Source organism: Phaseolus vulgaris, chromosome 4, assembly GCF_000499845.2.
Source record: "Phaseolus vulgaris cultivar G19833 chromosome 4, P. vulgaris v2.0, whole genome shotgun sequence".
Taxonomy (NCBI): Eukaryota; Viridiplantae; Streptophyta; class Magnoliopsida; order Fabales; family Fabaceae; genus Phaseolus; species Phaseolus vulgaris.
Genome location: NC_023756.2, coordinates 39,961,088 through 39,977,532, shown reverse-complemented (window position 1 = coordinate 39,977,532; position 16,445 = coordinate 39,961,088). Strand labels below are relative to the sequence as shown.

The 16,445-nt window shown below is 32.7% G+C and overlaps 2 protein-coding genes across 2 annotated transcripts; both read right to left on the bottom strand.

Annotated features, from left to right (window-relative positions):
• Nucleotides 1–2,089: 2,089 nt before the first annotated feature.
• LOC137836511 (non-specific lipid transfer protein GPI-anchored 14-like) lies at nucleotides 2,090–4,181 on the bottom strand. Its single transcript, XM_068645187.1, has 3 exons — nucleotides 3,442–4,181; nucleotides 2,481–2,582; nucleotides 2,090–2,362 (listed from the first exon to the last, which is right to left on the bottom strand). The coding sequence occupies exons 1-3, from the start codon at nucleotides 3,776–3,778 to the stop codon at nucleotides 2,220–2,222; spliced, it is 582 nt and encodes a 193-aa protein (XP_068501288.1). The 5' UTR covers nucleotides 3,779–4,181; the 3' UTR covers nucleotides 2,090–2,219.
• An 8,679-nt stretch (nucleotides 4,182–12,860) lies between these two features.
• Nucleotides 12,861–15,033, bottom strand: LOC137837634 (non-specific lipid transfer protein GPI-anchored 14-like). The gene is made up of 3 exons (XM_068646701.1): nucleotides 13,752–15,033; nucleotides 13,264–13,365; nucleotides 12,861–13,143 (listed from the first exon to the last, which is right to left on the bottom strand). Exons 1-3 carry the CDS (start codon nucleotides 14,086–14,088, stop codon nucleotides 13,001–13,003), a joined length of 582 nt encoding a protein of 193 aa, XP_068502802.1. The 5' UTR covers nucleotides 14,089–15,033; the 3' UTR covers nucleotides 12,861–13,000.
• Between the last annotated feature and the right edge of the window lie 1,412 nt (nucleotides 15,034–16,445).

The window sequence follows — 16,445 nt, the reverse complement described above, 5'->3', positions numbered from 1 at the left end:
CATCTATGCTTTATATCTTTACCTTATATTTTCATTATGAGTTTTAGAAATACTTAGTAAGTTTTCTACATTTAGGAACTTATTATTTTTGAAATGAAAATGCAGCAACATAATATACAAAAACTCCACCACGGGCCGATCTCGAGAGCAGGGAGGTCAGCGCCCGAAAACCCTCCGAGAAGAGAAATGATGGATCACATGGTGGTACTGGTAGACTTGAACCCTCGACTGAACGACGCATGGAAGGAGACAAAGATCTCCAAATAAGAAATGACATAAAATCAAAAAATAAAATACAAATAAATAAAGATAGAAAATTAACTAAATTCACGTAAAGAAAAACAAAGAAACTTCTAAGAATAGCATGAGAAACTAAATATTGAGAGTTTAAATAGAAAGAAATGAAAAAACAATCAAATAAAAACATTAAGACAAACAAAAAAGAACATTTTCTAATAGATAACTCCCATAAAGAAAATAAAGAAGAACAATTGAATTAAAAAATCCAATTAAATTAACACTCATTTGCATTTAACGATAATAAAATTTCATATTATTAATGCACATAACTACTTTTATTTTTTTTTGGGTTGACCTATTTTTGGAGGTCTTTAAGAACGTCCGATCCCATTGAGATGTTAACTTGTTCATCCTCGTCACTTATGTTGTGTTTGGATTAGGGAGAAGATTTGAGGAAATGAATTTTGAGTGATTTGAGAGGAATGCGAGATTGTTTGGATTGAAATATGTTAGAGTAGAGTTGTGAAGAAAGTTTAGTGAAGTTTGTAAGTGATGTAATGATTGTGTGAAAATTTTTAATTTTTTTAAAAGGTGTAAAATGTAAGTTTATAAATTTACTCTTGTCTTTTAAAATATTTGAATAATAATAAAATAACTAATTAATTTATATATTCATTTTTTATAATAATAATAATATTATTATATAAATAACTATATTTTTTTATTAATTATTAATAATAATATTATTAAATATTTGATACAAATAAAATTAAGGATAATTTTGATTTTATAATAGTATTATGTAAATTTTTAATAATTATAAAATATATATTTAATATAATATAAGTTTAACCGTAGTTTTCTCTTAAATATTTGCATATATTTGCAAAGAAAGAAGAATTAACCGAGTTTAATAATATTTTATTTCTTAATTTTTATACTTTATGTTTTATGTCTTTTTAGTTGTTAATGATTTCTTTTTTATTATTTTTTTCAACTCAAAATTTAGAGACTAAATTAGTTTTTTTTTAAGGTTGAATAAACAATACCTACTAGAAAGATTGCCAAATATATTTATAAAAGGAGACAATAAATATTTTTTTTTTCTTCACTAAATCAGATTCATGGGCATTATTCGATGACATAATATCCATCATTTATAGGTTGAGGATAACTTTAAGATTTAATATTTTTTTCATTATTTTTCAGGCTTTTTTATTTTTTAAATTACTTTGAAGTCTTAAGTGGGAGGACGAATTTATTTATTGTGAAGTTTTTTTTAAATTTGTTTTGTTAATATCATATGATGTAGCACGTTTGCATGCTATTTTTTTGTCATTTCAGGTTAGTTTTGATACATACTTAAATGTGTGTTGTAATTTAAAAAAAAAAATATTTAATGGTTTATGGCTCTTTTTACTTGATTTTGTAAATTATTTTTTATTTAATGTATGTTTTGTTTTAAAGTTAAATATTTATCTTAAAATTTTAAAATAAATACTTAGATTTTAATTTGAAATTAAAATGTGTATTTAATGTATTGATTTTAATTTTAATTTGGTAATTGTATTGAGCTTTTAAACATTTATAATTTTTTTTAATGTAAAAAAGTTTATTGATTAAATTAATGATTTAATTAAGTGTAATATAAATAAGTTTTTTGATTAATTATTATTTAATTAAGTTTTTTTACATGTTAATCATTTCCCTTAATTTATACAATATTATTCTTTTTATTTTCACAAGTTACATTAAATATAAATTATAATTCAAAATTAAAGTCACAATATTTATTTTAAAATTTTCAAAAAAACTACAAAAAAATTTAACCTAGAAACACGATTTAAAAAAAAAACAAAAAAGAAATACATTAATTAAAATTGTGATACAAATCACGACTTCAACAAAATAAAAAAATCTGAAAAATATAAAAAAGCTTTAATAATAAAAAAATCCCAAATCTAGAATCTTGGTAAACCTCATAAAAGCAAAATTACAAGCCCTGCAACTGCAGCTGCAACAAATTTTTCTAACAATCTCTTTCCCTTATAAGATGCATCATTCTTTACTGTCACCGTTTCATCTCTTCCCTGGTTTCTACAATTCTCAGAACTTCCTTCAGCTGAATAACAAAAATACATTATAAATAATTGCAAATTTTAATGCTACACCATTAAACTCAAACCTCAAAGTAAAACAATAATATCCAAAATCGAATATTTCTCTGAAAGAATCACTACCAGAAGGGTTTGCAGAAGGACTCAAAGAGCCACCATTGGAGTTCTGACCCTTTTGATTAAAAGCTTGAGCTTCAGGTGATTTAGGATCCAAGTGCAGAAGTGCTGCTCAAATAATTTCAGACAAGAATATTTTGAGATAAATCAAACCCAAATATTTTTAACTCTCAGAGTTGAAAAGTCAGAAATAGTAGCTTCACAGAGAAAAAAAATGACAGATTTAGAAACTTTTCCAGTCTTTCAAACATGTTATTGTCTAGTTATGAAAGAGAAAAGTAGACAACTTTGAAATACACGAATTGAGGACCATTCATTTCATAGTAAGTGGAATATGACCCTCTTTTGATACTAAGCAATCAGTTTCTTGTTCAAAATACAAGTTTTAAAATTTGTTTTCCTTCAATTTCACTCTATGCACCAACACCATTTTCCACAAGCCTCTGGAAACAAAAATCAAACATACCCTTAAAACACATTTTTTCCCTCTTAATAACATGTTGCCATCAACTTACAAAAGATAAAACCGTAAGTCATTTGATATCAGTTAACAAGGCTTATAAATCATTCTTTGCATAGAAAATGGAATAAGAGAATCTAATGTATTTAGAAGTGGACTTTATCTCTAATTAAACCTTATAAATCGGTTTAAGGTTTCTAGACACTTATATACTATGAAATGTCCTTATAAGAATAATATCTTCAACACACCCTACACATCGAGAATTTTTAATATCTTCAACACACCCTACACATCGAGGATTTTCAAATCGTACGTGATACTAGATAATTGTGAGTGATGATACCATATTAAGAAGTAGAGTTTAAGTTTAATTCAACCTTATAAAATCAATTGAGAAAGTGAGATTTATACCTATTTATATACTATAAATTGTTTTTATCTTTAGTCGATGTTCAAACTAATGTAAATTTTTTTAAGGAAAAGGAAAGCTTGATTTGAACATACCTGGACACCGTGAGAAATTATCAGGTGTTTTGCAAATAGAGGGGAGACCAACAGCAATTGTAATGTTAATCTTCAAGCCAAGGTCAGGATCATCCCTGTCTTTGAGAATAATGCAGATGCACTTCTTGTTGCTCTTCATGGCTTGCGTGAGTCCACTGCAACAATCTTCAGTTGGAGTTTTCGCCTCACCACCCAAATATGGCAGACACGTTGTAACACCTGTCAGTGATTCTGCACATTTCTGTTTCTCTTGAGCTGAATCCCCCATTGCATGCATAACCAACACCAATGTTATTGCTGACACTAGCATTTGTGGTGGTGTAGCTCTGGAATACATTTTTCAATTCTGATGAATGAATGAGTGAGGTGGAGATAGATTATATAGACTTATAGTTGTAGGGTATGGAACAAGATTTATGATTATATACAGAACAGGGTTATTGGTAGAAATTGTTAACTACATGTGAAATGCCTTGTTCATGATTGAATTTATCAGAAGGTTTTGTAGTATCAGAAGGTTTTGTGGAAATTGGGAAGAAAAAAAATTCTATGGTTGGAATGTGAACTCACTGAAGCTGACCAGCTTGTAGACTTGGATCTGTCATTTCAAAGGCAAGTTGTGCACTAACAGCTTATTTTATTTTCCACAGTAAGAAGGCCTTTTTGACAATAATATGCTACTAAATCACCCTCCAATTTTGTACATATGGATTTTATCTTCCAAAGTACATGTTTCCAACACTATAAGTGCTGAAGCCTATCATTTTATAGTTCTTCCTTGTTATTTGTTTCTGAGAGAATCTCTTTAATGTCCAATTTGCTAATGAAAGGTGGAAGGACCAATACATACTGTGAACAAATTTGAGAAGAAATAGTGAAAATAGTTTATTTTCTCTGTTCCTTATACCAGCTTTTGAAGAAAATGAAAACAAAGTAGCATGTTTTGCAATTCAAAGTGAAAATTAGCCTAAAATAGTTTTTTCTGTTCCAAAAAGAAAAGTATTGTGAACATGGTCTTTTCATTAATGGTTTGTAATTTTGATATTTTTAAGTTATAACCGATGTTCTAATTTATTTATATAAATCACTGGTATCTTTTTCAAGTCATCTAAACTACAATAAAAAGAATGACTGATTAAGTTGTGATACATATTGTCATTACTTTATTGTCTAAAATCTGCTAGCAACTTGCAATTAATGGAGAGATGGAGCTTGCACATCATTTGTCTGCATAACTTTCGTACCAATCACCAAAAGGTGATTGTAAAAGTCATGAAATCGATCCCTGGGATTGAAAAAAGGTTCACCAAAATGGAAATTTGAGTTAAGCATTATAAATTCAAAAAGTAAGAATGGAAGAATTCCCTTAAAATACTTAAGCAACTTGCACTAATGGGTTGGTACATGAGTCCTTGTGGCACCCATTACATATGAACACCTTCCCTGACTTGCTCAACAAATATTTCTTCACAAAAACTAAGTCAATTTCTAACAAAAGATTTGGAATTATGACATTTTCAGACACCAAACCAAACGGTTCTTCCATATATCGAATATTTTACCTTTATATTTGATTTCTTTCCATCATAATAAAAGGACAAAAGTTGAAGACTATGTTTGACATAAATTGTGAAGTTTGAAAACTATCATTTACGGTTGTCTTACTCATAGTCTTAATAACATTTCTTACAAGTTACGCACAAGGATTTTACACGTAGTCATGATCAAAGTGTTACTTACTCCATCGTTGCTCTTAGTTAGTCTCATTTCTTATCAAGAGGAACATAACTTATCTAATGAGTCAGTTGCAGAACCTACTAATCACTAAGAAACTATTAATTACTAACAAAAAGATTCAATAAAATTATCCAAAATCTTATGCAAAAATCATATGAATATGTATTTGTGATACTTGAAGTGGGTTGAAGAAAATACAAATTTAAAAATTAGATAAAGGATAACGAAATAACTAACTAACACTTATAAAATACACCTCTCACAAAGTACTCAATAACTAACCATATTCCTTGTTCATCTTAATTATCTTTTGAATATTTCAACTTAACTCCAAAAGTTTATAAATATATATTGATCCCACAGGGAATACTCACTCACTTTTCACACTTAATACTCATATACTTCTTATATTTTATAGTTTATCTAACTCTTACTGACTTGAGCATTGGAAAATCTTCTATAGGGATCTTACCCCGATCTTCGTCAATAACTTTGCGATCGTTGGCTCTAAATCATGTACAAAGCTTAGTCAGACGGTTGGTTAGACCATATGATGTGAAGTAGAAAAAGTTTGTCTACTAAGAACAATGTAGTAGTATTAACACAAGTTAGATTGTTTAATGTGTTTGTGGTAACTGTCTTAATGTTTGTTTCGAACAATTTATATTACTCCTTAGTATAGGGTCTATATATAGAAAATTTATGAGCTTAGACACTACACACTGTATTGTAAGTAGACTTTGTGTATAGACTGTCCATTGTTAATAAAAATATTTTCTTCAATGTTGTTTGTGTGTTTTTCTTGTTAGTTATTGTTGACGAATCAAACAATTGGCATCGCCTATGGAGAGTGTTAAACGAGTAAGAGAGACTCGTGAGTAGAATAATTTTAAGGAGGAGAAGGAGCTTGCAATGTGTAGAGGAGACTCACTTGATGGGGAGATTGTAAGGAAATCAAGTGTGAAGTCAGGAGTCTCAGATGTATTTTATTACCTTCTCTCTTTGATTTGTATTTCTGTAAAGATCTGGTGTTGCACATAGTCAAAGGGTGTTCTGATCTGTGTTGTGTTGTAGCCAAAGGAAGTGAGTGTTTTTGAGGGGTTCAAGATCACTTCTTTGGTGTGTGTGTAATCTGTAATCTGTTGTTGGTTACATAGTGGAATACCCAGTGGTTTCTGGGGCCTGGATGTAACTCTTGGTGAAGAGGAACCAGTATAAACATTCTGTGTGAATCTCTCTATCCTTACACTCTTTAAAATGCTTTAACTTTGTTTTTATAAAGTGCTGATAAAAACAACCGACTGTTTCGTAAAAACAACTGGTTGATTTTCTGCATCAAGCTTAAAAACAATTTTATATTTGACTGGACAGATTTTCAATTGATTAATTCTTCATAGCCTTTCACTCTACCTGCAATAAACAATTCACCCCCTCTTATTGTAGCCCTATAATTCTAACAGTCATCCATAGTATCTTCTATTCCGTCCTTTTGGGAAAAACATATTTTCCCCAGGTCTTGGAACCTTAGTTGAGTCTCCAAAAGACACATGTATATCTCATATCTCTTGAATATCAACAAAAAGGTGTTTGTGCCCACAAATATGATTACTAGCACCAATGTCTAGATACCATACCATATCACTATCCAAAGTGACATATTCATTGGTCATCATGAAAATCCCTTCATCTTTTGTCTCATCTTCCTCGACTAAATTTGCATTTTCTTCCACTTTCTTCTCGATATGGAAATCCTTTGGGTAGTGTCCATATTTTCCGTAGTTGTAACATTCAACATTTGGACAATTTGAATGACCACCTCTTCCATGACTGCGGCTTCGTCCATGCCAGTTTTGCTAGTTCGTTTGTCCTCTCTCTTCATCATTATCCATGACCACGACCAAATCTGCGACCTCTTCCTAGGTTATGTTGCACATATATTACCTTGTCTTCCTTGATGACCATCTTTGTTTGTAAGGCTTCCTCCAAGACTTCTTGTTTCTTTTTCTTCTTTCATTGTTCATGTGCTTTAAGAGAATCCGCGAGATCATCATTGGTCATTTCTTCCATATTTCTTGACTCCTTGATTGCACATACAATATTTTCAAAGTCATCGGTTAATGATCGAAGAATTTTTTTCACAACCCTTGCACCCGTGAGAGTTTTTCCATTGTGTTTTATTTGATTGACTATTGTTTGCACACGAGTAATGTAACTAGATACATTTCGAATCCTTCATCTTCATGGCCTCCAAATCACCTCGTAGAGTTTGAAGATGCATTTGTTTAACTCAGAAGACACCCTTAAACACATTCTAAAATGTCCCAGGCTTCCTTGAAGTTGATGCACCAACAATTTTCTCAAAAATGACTCATTAACAACTCGATACAACATGTACAAAACTGCCTTATCTTTCGATCGTGTCTCTTTCAATGTTGTGTTTTGGGTTGTCGGGTATCTTGCGGTATTTTTTGGTTCTTCAAAACCTTCTTGAACCACTTCTCAAGAATCTTGAGATCCATGAAGGACTTTCATTTGGATGCTCCAATTGTCATAGTTTGTTGTCGTTGTTAATCGGGGTAGTTGACAAATTATTGGTCATAGGGACCATAACTCTGATATCAATTTATGAAGAGAGAATATATTTTTATTTTATCATTGCTCTTCAAATGGAGGGTACAATATCACTATATAGTCTAATAATAGACTTCTCAAATTCAAATTAACTAACTGAAAACCATAATTATTTTATAAATAATATTTAAAACTAGAATTAAAGGTAATTATTCTTGGCTAGTTTACATAACAAATTTCATTTGCAAACCCTTCTATAATATATAGCCTTTTGTACTAAATCCCAAGCACAAACAAAGTGTGGATTCCATTACTACTTCCTCAAGATAGTACTCACCTTTGATTTCTAATGTTCTTGTTAGAAGAGAGAGAGTACAAGAAAAGAGTATCTTGAATATATGAGTTTCAGTGTATTACAGATGCATGAGATACATGTATATATATATATATATATATATATATGAGTTACGTATGCGTAACTGTTATAACAGAATGTAAACTTATCTGCCTAATATCCTCCCCTTAAACTTATGGTTTGTCAATAACCATAAGTTTACGATGAAAGCTAGTGAAAGAGGGTCTAGATACATGTTTTGTGAAAGCATCTGCAACTTGAAACCTAGCAGGAAGATGAACTAACTTAACAAATTGTTTTTGAACGTAGTCCCTAAAAAAATGAAGATCTAGTTTAAAGTGTTTGGTGCGAGAGTGCATGACTGGATTTGCACTGAGTAAAACAACACCCAGATTATCGGAGAAGAGGTGGGGTCCTCCGGTGGATATGTGTAGCTCATGGAAAAGAGAGTGAAGCCAAATAACTTCAGTGAGGACAACAGCTATGCTCCGGTACTCCGCTTCTGAACTACTTCTTGAAACCACCTTTTGTTTGTGAGAAGACCAAGTGATGATGTTGGATCCAAGATAGACGCAATAGCCGGTGGTGGATTTCCGATCGTCTACATCACTTCCCCAGTCTGCATCGCTGAAAGCAAGGATGTCCATGGATAAACTACGTCTGATAAGCAGACTATGCGTTGTGGTTTCAGCAAGGTATCTTAAGATACGTTTGACTGCTTTCCAGTGGTGCTCCTGAGGATTTTGCATGAACTAGCAAACCTTGTTGACAGCGTAGGAAATCTCAGGGCGTGTGACGAGAGTATACTGTAGGGCACCGACGACAAAGCGATATAAGGTGGGATCTTGAATAGTCGGAGAAGCATCCTTTGATAGACAAAGAGCAGTTTACATGGGAGTTGGAACAGAATGAGCTTCATGCATGTAGGTTCGCTGAAGAAGATCGTTGATATATTTGGTTTGAGATAGAAGGATACTTCCATCTTTGAGATGTTGGACTTCGATGCCAAGAAAATAATGAAGATGTCCCAAATCTTTTAGAGCAAAAAAGAAGCCTAGTGTGTGTATCAGATCTTGAATGTGAGAAGATGAAGACCATGTAATGACAATGTCATCTACATAAATTAAAATGAAAATAGTGTAAGATGGATTGAACTTAACAAATAAAGAGTTATCACTCTTAGTAGAGTGGAAACCAATAGATTCCAATGTAGAACGTAGCTTTTCAAACCACGAGTGTGGTGCTTGCTTGAGGTCATATATAGCTTTCTACAGCTTGCATACGAGATGGTCACATGAAGATTGAAAACCTGGAGGCTGCTACATATAGTCATTTTCGCGAAGATCACCATTCAAAAAAGCATTGTTGACGTCTATTTGATGTATGGGCCATGTAGCAGAAACAACATGCGAAAGAACTACACGAATGGTTGCAGGCTTGACTACATGGCTATAGGTTTCATTGTAATCAGTGCCTGCAGTTTAAATGAAGCCTTTGGCCACAAGAGGTGCCTTGTGCCTTTGAAAAGAGCCATCAACATTGTATTTGTTTTTGAAAACCCACTTACATCCAACAACTTTGGATCCACTAGGAAGAGATGTTAGGATCCATGTGTTGTTGTTGATAAAAGCATCATTTTCGTCTGTCATAGCTTGAAACCATTATGGCGAGTGAAGAGCTTCAGTGACAGTGGTAGGTATAGAAGAGTGCAGATCAGTGTGAGAAGTAAAGGTTTTGGGTTTGAAAATACCTACTTTTGATCGTGTTATCATAGGATGATCATTTAAGTTTGTAGTAGTGAGGGAATCAGTACGAAAAAGATCAGAAGGAGATGGTATTATGACAAAGAAGTTAGTATCAAGATTATGTGTGGAAGAAGGGGAGATGTTTAAAGTATTAGAAGGCGTGGGTTGTGGGATTAATAAGGGGATGGGAACAGGGGTAGGAGGGATGTCTTCAGGAGGAGCATGGTGAATAAAATTGTATTGTGGTATATGGAAAAAGATCTTCTTGGAAAATAACGTGATGAGAAATGTAAACTTTACCAAATGAAGAAAGGCATATGTAACCGCGATTTTGGATGCTATAGCCAAGAAAAATGCAACATGAAGAGCGTAAATCAAGTTTATATTTGTTATATGGGTGAAGAAGAGGATAGCATGCACAACCAAACGTTTTTAAAATTGTGTATCAAGTGCATTGGGGAAGAGAAAAGTATATGGAGATTGGTTACCAAGAATAGGAGAGGGTAAGAGGTTGATGATGTGAACAACTGTCATGAAAACTTCGACCCAAAACTTGAGAGGTAAAGAGGAAGCAAAAAGAAAAGTGAGCCCCATGTTAGTGATATGTCTGTGTTTTCTTTCGGTGGATCCATTCTGCTCATGAGTGTGAGGACATATGATACGGTGTTGTATGCTAAAAGCGGTAGTAAACTGTTTGAAACATAGAAACTCTTTGAAGTTGTTAGTTTGGATAGCCTTTAGTTTATAGTCGGTTTGGTTTTCAGAAAATATTTTAAAACGAGATAAAGCAAGAGAAGCCTAAGATTTATGTGAAATAACAAACATCCATGTATAACGACTATAAGCATCAAGAAAAGAGATATAATAGCGTGAACCATTGGAAGCACATACAAGTGAAGGTCCCCAAATGTCAATGAACACCAACTGTAAAGGTGCAACGTAATTGGTAGCAGAAGCATGAAAAGGTAGTTGGTGTGACTTACCAATCACACATGCATAACAAAATTGTGTCTTAGAGTTATATTATATGTTACAAGATTTTAAAACACATTGAACGACAAAGCTGTTGTGCTCAAACTTGTTATGCCAGAGCTGTCAGGGATGAACATTCAGTTTGTAGGAAGCATGGTTAGCAGTGTAAGAGAGTGAATCAGTGGAAGAAGGAAAAACATATAGACCATCTCTAACTATTCCTTGAATGAGGATTTGATGAGTGTCCTGATGTTTAACAAAACATGAGTGATGATAAAATCCAAAATAGACATTATTGTCTTTTGTAAACTGAGCAATGCTAATCAAGTTTTTGGTTATATGTGGAACGTGTAAGAGATGACGTAGAAGGAACTTTGTGTGAGTGTGTGGGGTGCAATATAGAAAGCAGATCCTGTGTGTATAATATTCATACCTTGACCGTTGCCAACCTTTAATGATTCAGAGCCATGATAAAGTGATTTTTTGTGAAAAACAGATGGGTTGTTAGTGACATGGTTGGTAGCTCCACTGTCGTGGTACTAAAGAGGATCTTTGATGGTCGACGATGCACCCATAATAGATGGTGCATAGTCATCGTCGGTTGAGAAGGAAGATTGGGATACATTAGCCGTAAACGAAGAATTGATAGGAGGATCATACCTATGCCAGCATGTCTCAGCAATGTGTCCTTGTTTGTGGCAGATCTGATAATGTGATTTACTTGAATTCCAAGGTGCATGATGGTGAAAAGGAGGACGAGTGACAGGTCTCGATCCAGAAAAGGAATGCACAAAGTTAGGATACGGTGGACGACTCTGGTTGTGACCATCACGGTAGGGTTTGGTTTGAAAACTGGGTTTCTTGTTGAGACGAGGGGAGAACCATTGTGTGGAACCTAATTAGCTTGAATAATGGAGTTTGGTATGAGTTTATGTTTTTCAAACCTTTCTTCATGGGCAAGTAGTAAAGATTCAAGCTCGTCAGCGGTGTAAGGATCAGAACGCGAGAGAACAGCGATGATGAAACCATCGTATTCCCCCGATAGACCATCCAGAATGGCGTTTATGTGTTCAATATTAGAAACGGAAGCACCAATGGAAAACAGAGAATCGATAGTTTTTCTGATATCAAGAAGGTAGTTGGTAATGGTTCTGTCATTCTTGGGTGTGCGAAGAAGAAGACGAAGCTTCTTGATGGTGGCCCTTGTGTGGGAGGCATAGTATGTGGATAAGCGCGTCCAAATAGCAGCAAAGGATTCTAGACCAACCATTTTGGTTAAGATGGAGGAGGACATGGAGGCCAGCAACCAGGCAACGAGAATATGATCTTGCTTATGATAGAGTAGAAAAACAAGGTTGATGGTGGGTTCTTGATCTTGATCTTCGGATGAAAGAAACTTTGATGGAACATTAGTACCATCTAGGAGATGCATGAGATCCATACCACAAAGAGTAGCAAATATTTGTTGTTTCCTAATCAGAAAATTTTCATATGTAAGTTTTAGTGTGATCGGGGTAGAAAAATATGGTGTAAAGGAGACGCCATTGGCGAAGTGGGTGAAGAAAGAATAGAGGAAGAAGACGATGAAGAAGGGATCATGGAAAAAAGATAGCTCTAGATACCATGTTAGAAGAAAAAGGAGAAAAAAGAAAGTATCTTGAATATATGAAATTCAATATGGATGCATGAGATATGAGTAACGTATGAGTATCTGTTATATCAAAATGTAAACTTATCTGCCTAATAGTTATTGCATCATATATAGATAGTCTTGCGATTATGAAAACATAAAATAATTTCATTTGATGTTAGAAATTATTTATTTTAAAAACAAAATGACCTATTTTTATACACGAAGGACAAACCAGTAAAAGAAATTACATTCCTACAAAAATGAATAAATTCATACAGCATTAATAAATTGTAAATAAAAAAATTATGAAATAAGATTTAAAGCTTTTTACTCTTGCCCATTTTTTTATGATTAAACTACTTTACATATATCATATTTTCTTATAAGTTAATAACCACTGTAAAAGTAGAGAATACTATTTATATCAAAATCATTCTCATCCACAATTTACATCAAATTATAAGATGCCCCAAATCAGAAGCCAAATTCATCTCATCAACTGTTTATTTATCACTGCTACTATATTTGGTAGTATCTGGCCTAAGCTCAAAAAAGAAAAATTACAAGCCCTGCAACTGCAGCTGCCACAAATCTTTGTAACAATCTCTTTCCCTTATAAGATGCACCATTCTTTACTGTCACCGTTTCATCTGTTCCCTGGTTTCTACTATTCTCAGAACTTCCTTCAGCTGAATAACAAAATAAAACATCATAAATAAAAGAAAATTTTAAGACTACACCATTAAACTTAAACCTCAAAGTAAAACAATAATATCCAAAATCGAATATTTCTCTGAAAGAATCACTACCAGAAGGACTTGGAGAAGGACTCGTAGAGCCACCATAGGAGTTCTGACCCTTTTGATTAAAAGCTTGAGCTTCAGGTGATTTAGGATCCAAGTGCAGAAGTGCTGCTCAAATAATTTCAAACAAGAATATTTTGAGATGAATCAAACCCAGATATTTTTAACTTTCAGAGTTGAAAACTCAGAAATAATAGCTTCAAAGAGATAAAACATGACACATTTAGAAACTTTTCCACTCTTTCAAACATGTTATTGTCTAGTTATGAAAGAGAAAAGTAGACAACTTTGAAATACACATTGCATAAACATACCCTTAAAAAACTTTTGTCCCTCTTAATAGCACGTTGCCATCAACTTACGAAAAATAAAACCATAAGTCATTTGATCCCAATTACCAATTAACAAGGCTTATAAACCTTTTCATAGAAAATGGAACAAGACACTGTAATGTAGTGTTCTTTAAGGAAAAGAAAAGCTTGATTTGGACATACCTGGACACTGTGAGAGATTATCAGGTGTTTTGCAAAGAGAGGGGAGACCAACAGCAATTGTGATGTTAATCTTCAAGCCAAGGTCAGGATCATCCCTGTCTTTGAGAATAACGCAGATGCACTTCTTGTTGCTCGTCATGGCTTGCGTGAGACCACTGCAACAATCTTCAGTTGGTGATTTCGCCTCACCACCCAAATATGGCAGACACGTTGCAACACCTGTCAGTGATTCTGCACATTTCTGTTTCTCTTGAGCTGAATCCCCCATTGCATGCATAATCAACACCAATGTTATTGCTAACACTAGCATGTGTGGTGGTGTAGCTCTGGAATACATTTCTCAATGCAGATGAATGAATGCGTGAGGTGGAGATAGATTATACAGACTTATAGTTATAGGGTGTGGAACAAGATTTATGATTATATACACAGCAGTGTTATAGGTTGAAATTGTTAAGTTTTAGTGCTACATCTGAAATGTCTTGTTCATGATTGAATTTATCAGAAGGTTTTGTAGTGTAATGTTTTAGAGAACTGTGGAAATTGGGAAGAAAAAAAATTCTTTGGTTGCAATGTGAACTCACTGAAGCAGACCAGCTTGTGACTAGGATCTAAATCATTTCCAATTTTGTATAAGCAAGTTGTGCACTAACAGCTTATTTTATTTCCCACTGTAATAAGGCTTTTTTGGACAAGAATACGCTACTAATCACCCTCCAATATTTTACATATTGTTTTTATCTTCCAAAAGTACATCTTCCCAACACTGTAAGTGTGTTGAAGCCTTTCATTATACTTCCTCCTTGTAATTTGTTTCTGACAGAATCTCTTTAGTGTCCAATTTGCTAATGAAAGGTTGAAGGACCAATACCCAATGCTGTGAACAAATTTGAGAAGAAATAACTACAGGTAATGGGGAAAAAAATATGTAAGTTTACCTGAAAGTTAAATAATTAAAAATTTACAAACAGCAAGGAACTGCTTGTGCTGAACAGTTTATGAAGCATTTGAACTATTTCTTTGGTGAATTCTTTTTTGGTTTTGTGTTTATAGAAGAAATAGTGAAAATAGTTTATTTTCTCTGTTCCTTATACCAACTTTCGAAGAAAATGAAAATAAGTAGCATTTTTTTTACAATTAAAAGTGAAAATTAGCCTAAAATAGTTTTTTCTGTTTCTAAAAGAAAAGTATTGTGAAGATGATGACTTTGATACTGGGTTTCTACTTACTAGCACAGAGAGAGAGCAACGTGCTTCTGATATCTTGAAGACATTTGTTCTTCGAATATGAAAAAGAGAAAAAGAGGTCATAAACATTCCAACCACCCCCATGATGACCTAGTCCATGAGAACATTCCTATTTCCTAAATATATTATTATGGTAGTTTAAAAAATAAACCACACTAGTGATATATTAACAAATTAATTAAATGTGCTTATTTTATTATATGGTGGTAATTATTATAGAATATATTTAGAATAATTTTATTAGTTAATAATATAAACATTACACTAACATACATAATAGCATTAAAGTTATGTGGCCATTAAACTCTTATAATTTGTTTGTAATTTTGATCTTTTAAAGTTATGACCGATGTTCTAATTTATTTATATAAATCACTGGTATCTTTTTCAAGTAATCTAAAACCACAATAAAAAGAATTAGTGATTAAGTTGTCATACATATTGGCATTACTTTATTGACTAAAAATCTGCTACCAACTTGCTATTAATGGAGAAGTGGAGTTAGCACATCATTTGTCTGCATAACTTTCATACCACTCACCAAAAGGTGATTATAAAAATCATGAAATCGATGACTAGGAATGAAAAGAAGTTCACCAAAATGGAAAGCATTTGAGTTAAGAAGCATTATAAGCTCAAAAGTAAGAATGGAAGAATTCCCTTGAAATACTTAAGCTACTTGCCTTAATGGGTTGGTACATGAGTCCATGTGGCACCCATTACATATGAACAACTTCCCTGACTTGCACAACAAATATTTCTTCATAAAAATTAAGTCAATTTCTACCAAAACATTTGGAATTATGTGAGATTTTCAGAACCCAAACCAAACGGTTCTTGCATATATCGAATATTTTGCCTTTATATTTGATTTCTTTCCATCATGATAAAAGGACAAAAGTTGAAGACTGAGATCTTTGCCATAAAATTCAAAGCTATGAAACCAGGACATAAAACATTGACATGAACACTGGGTGAAGTAGGAAAACTATCATTTACGGCAGTTTTCACATTGTAGTCTTAATTATATCACTAAAAAAAAATCATGAAATAGAAATCAATTTTAGAGACAAAAATAATTAGTTGTTATAGTGACTAAATTAGAGACCATTTTAGGAACCAAATAAATTTTTGGTTTCTAAATTAGTTTATATTATTGTTAAAGGGTTTCTAAATTGGTATCTAATTAGCAACTAAGATTTTTGCTACCAAATTTAGAATCTAAATAATAGGTAGTTAAAACCTTGGTAACTAATTAGATACCAATTTAGAAACTATTTCACAATAATAGAAATTAATTTAAAAACCAATTTTTTTTTTTAGTTTTTAAAATGGTTTCTAATTTAGTTACTATTGCAACTAATTATTTTGGTCTCTAAAAAATAGTTTATATTTGATGATTTTCTTGTAGTGTATAGTCTTAATAACATTTGTTACAAGTTAGACG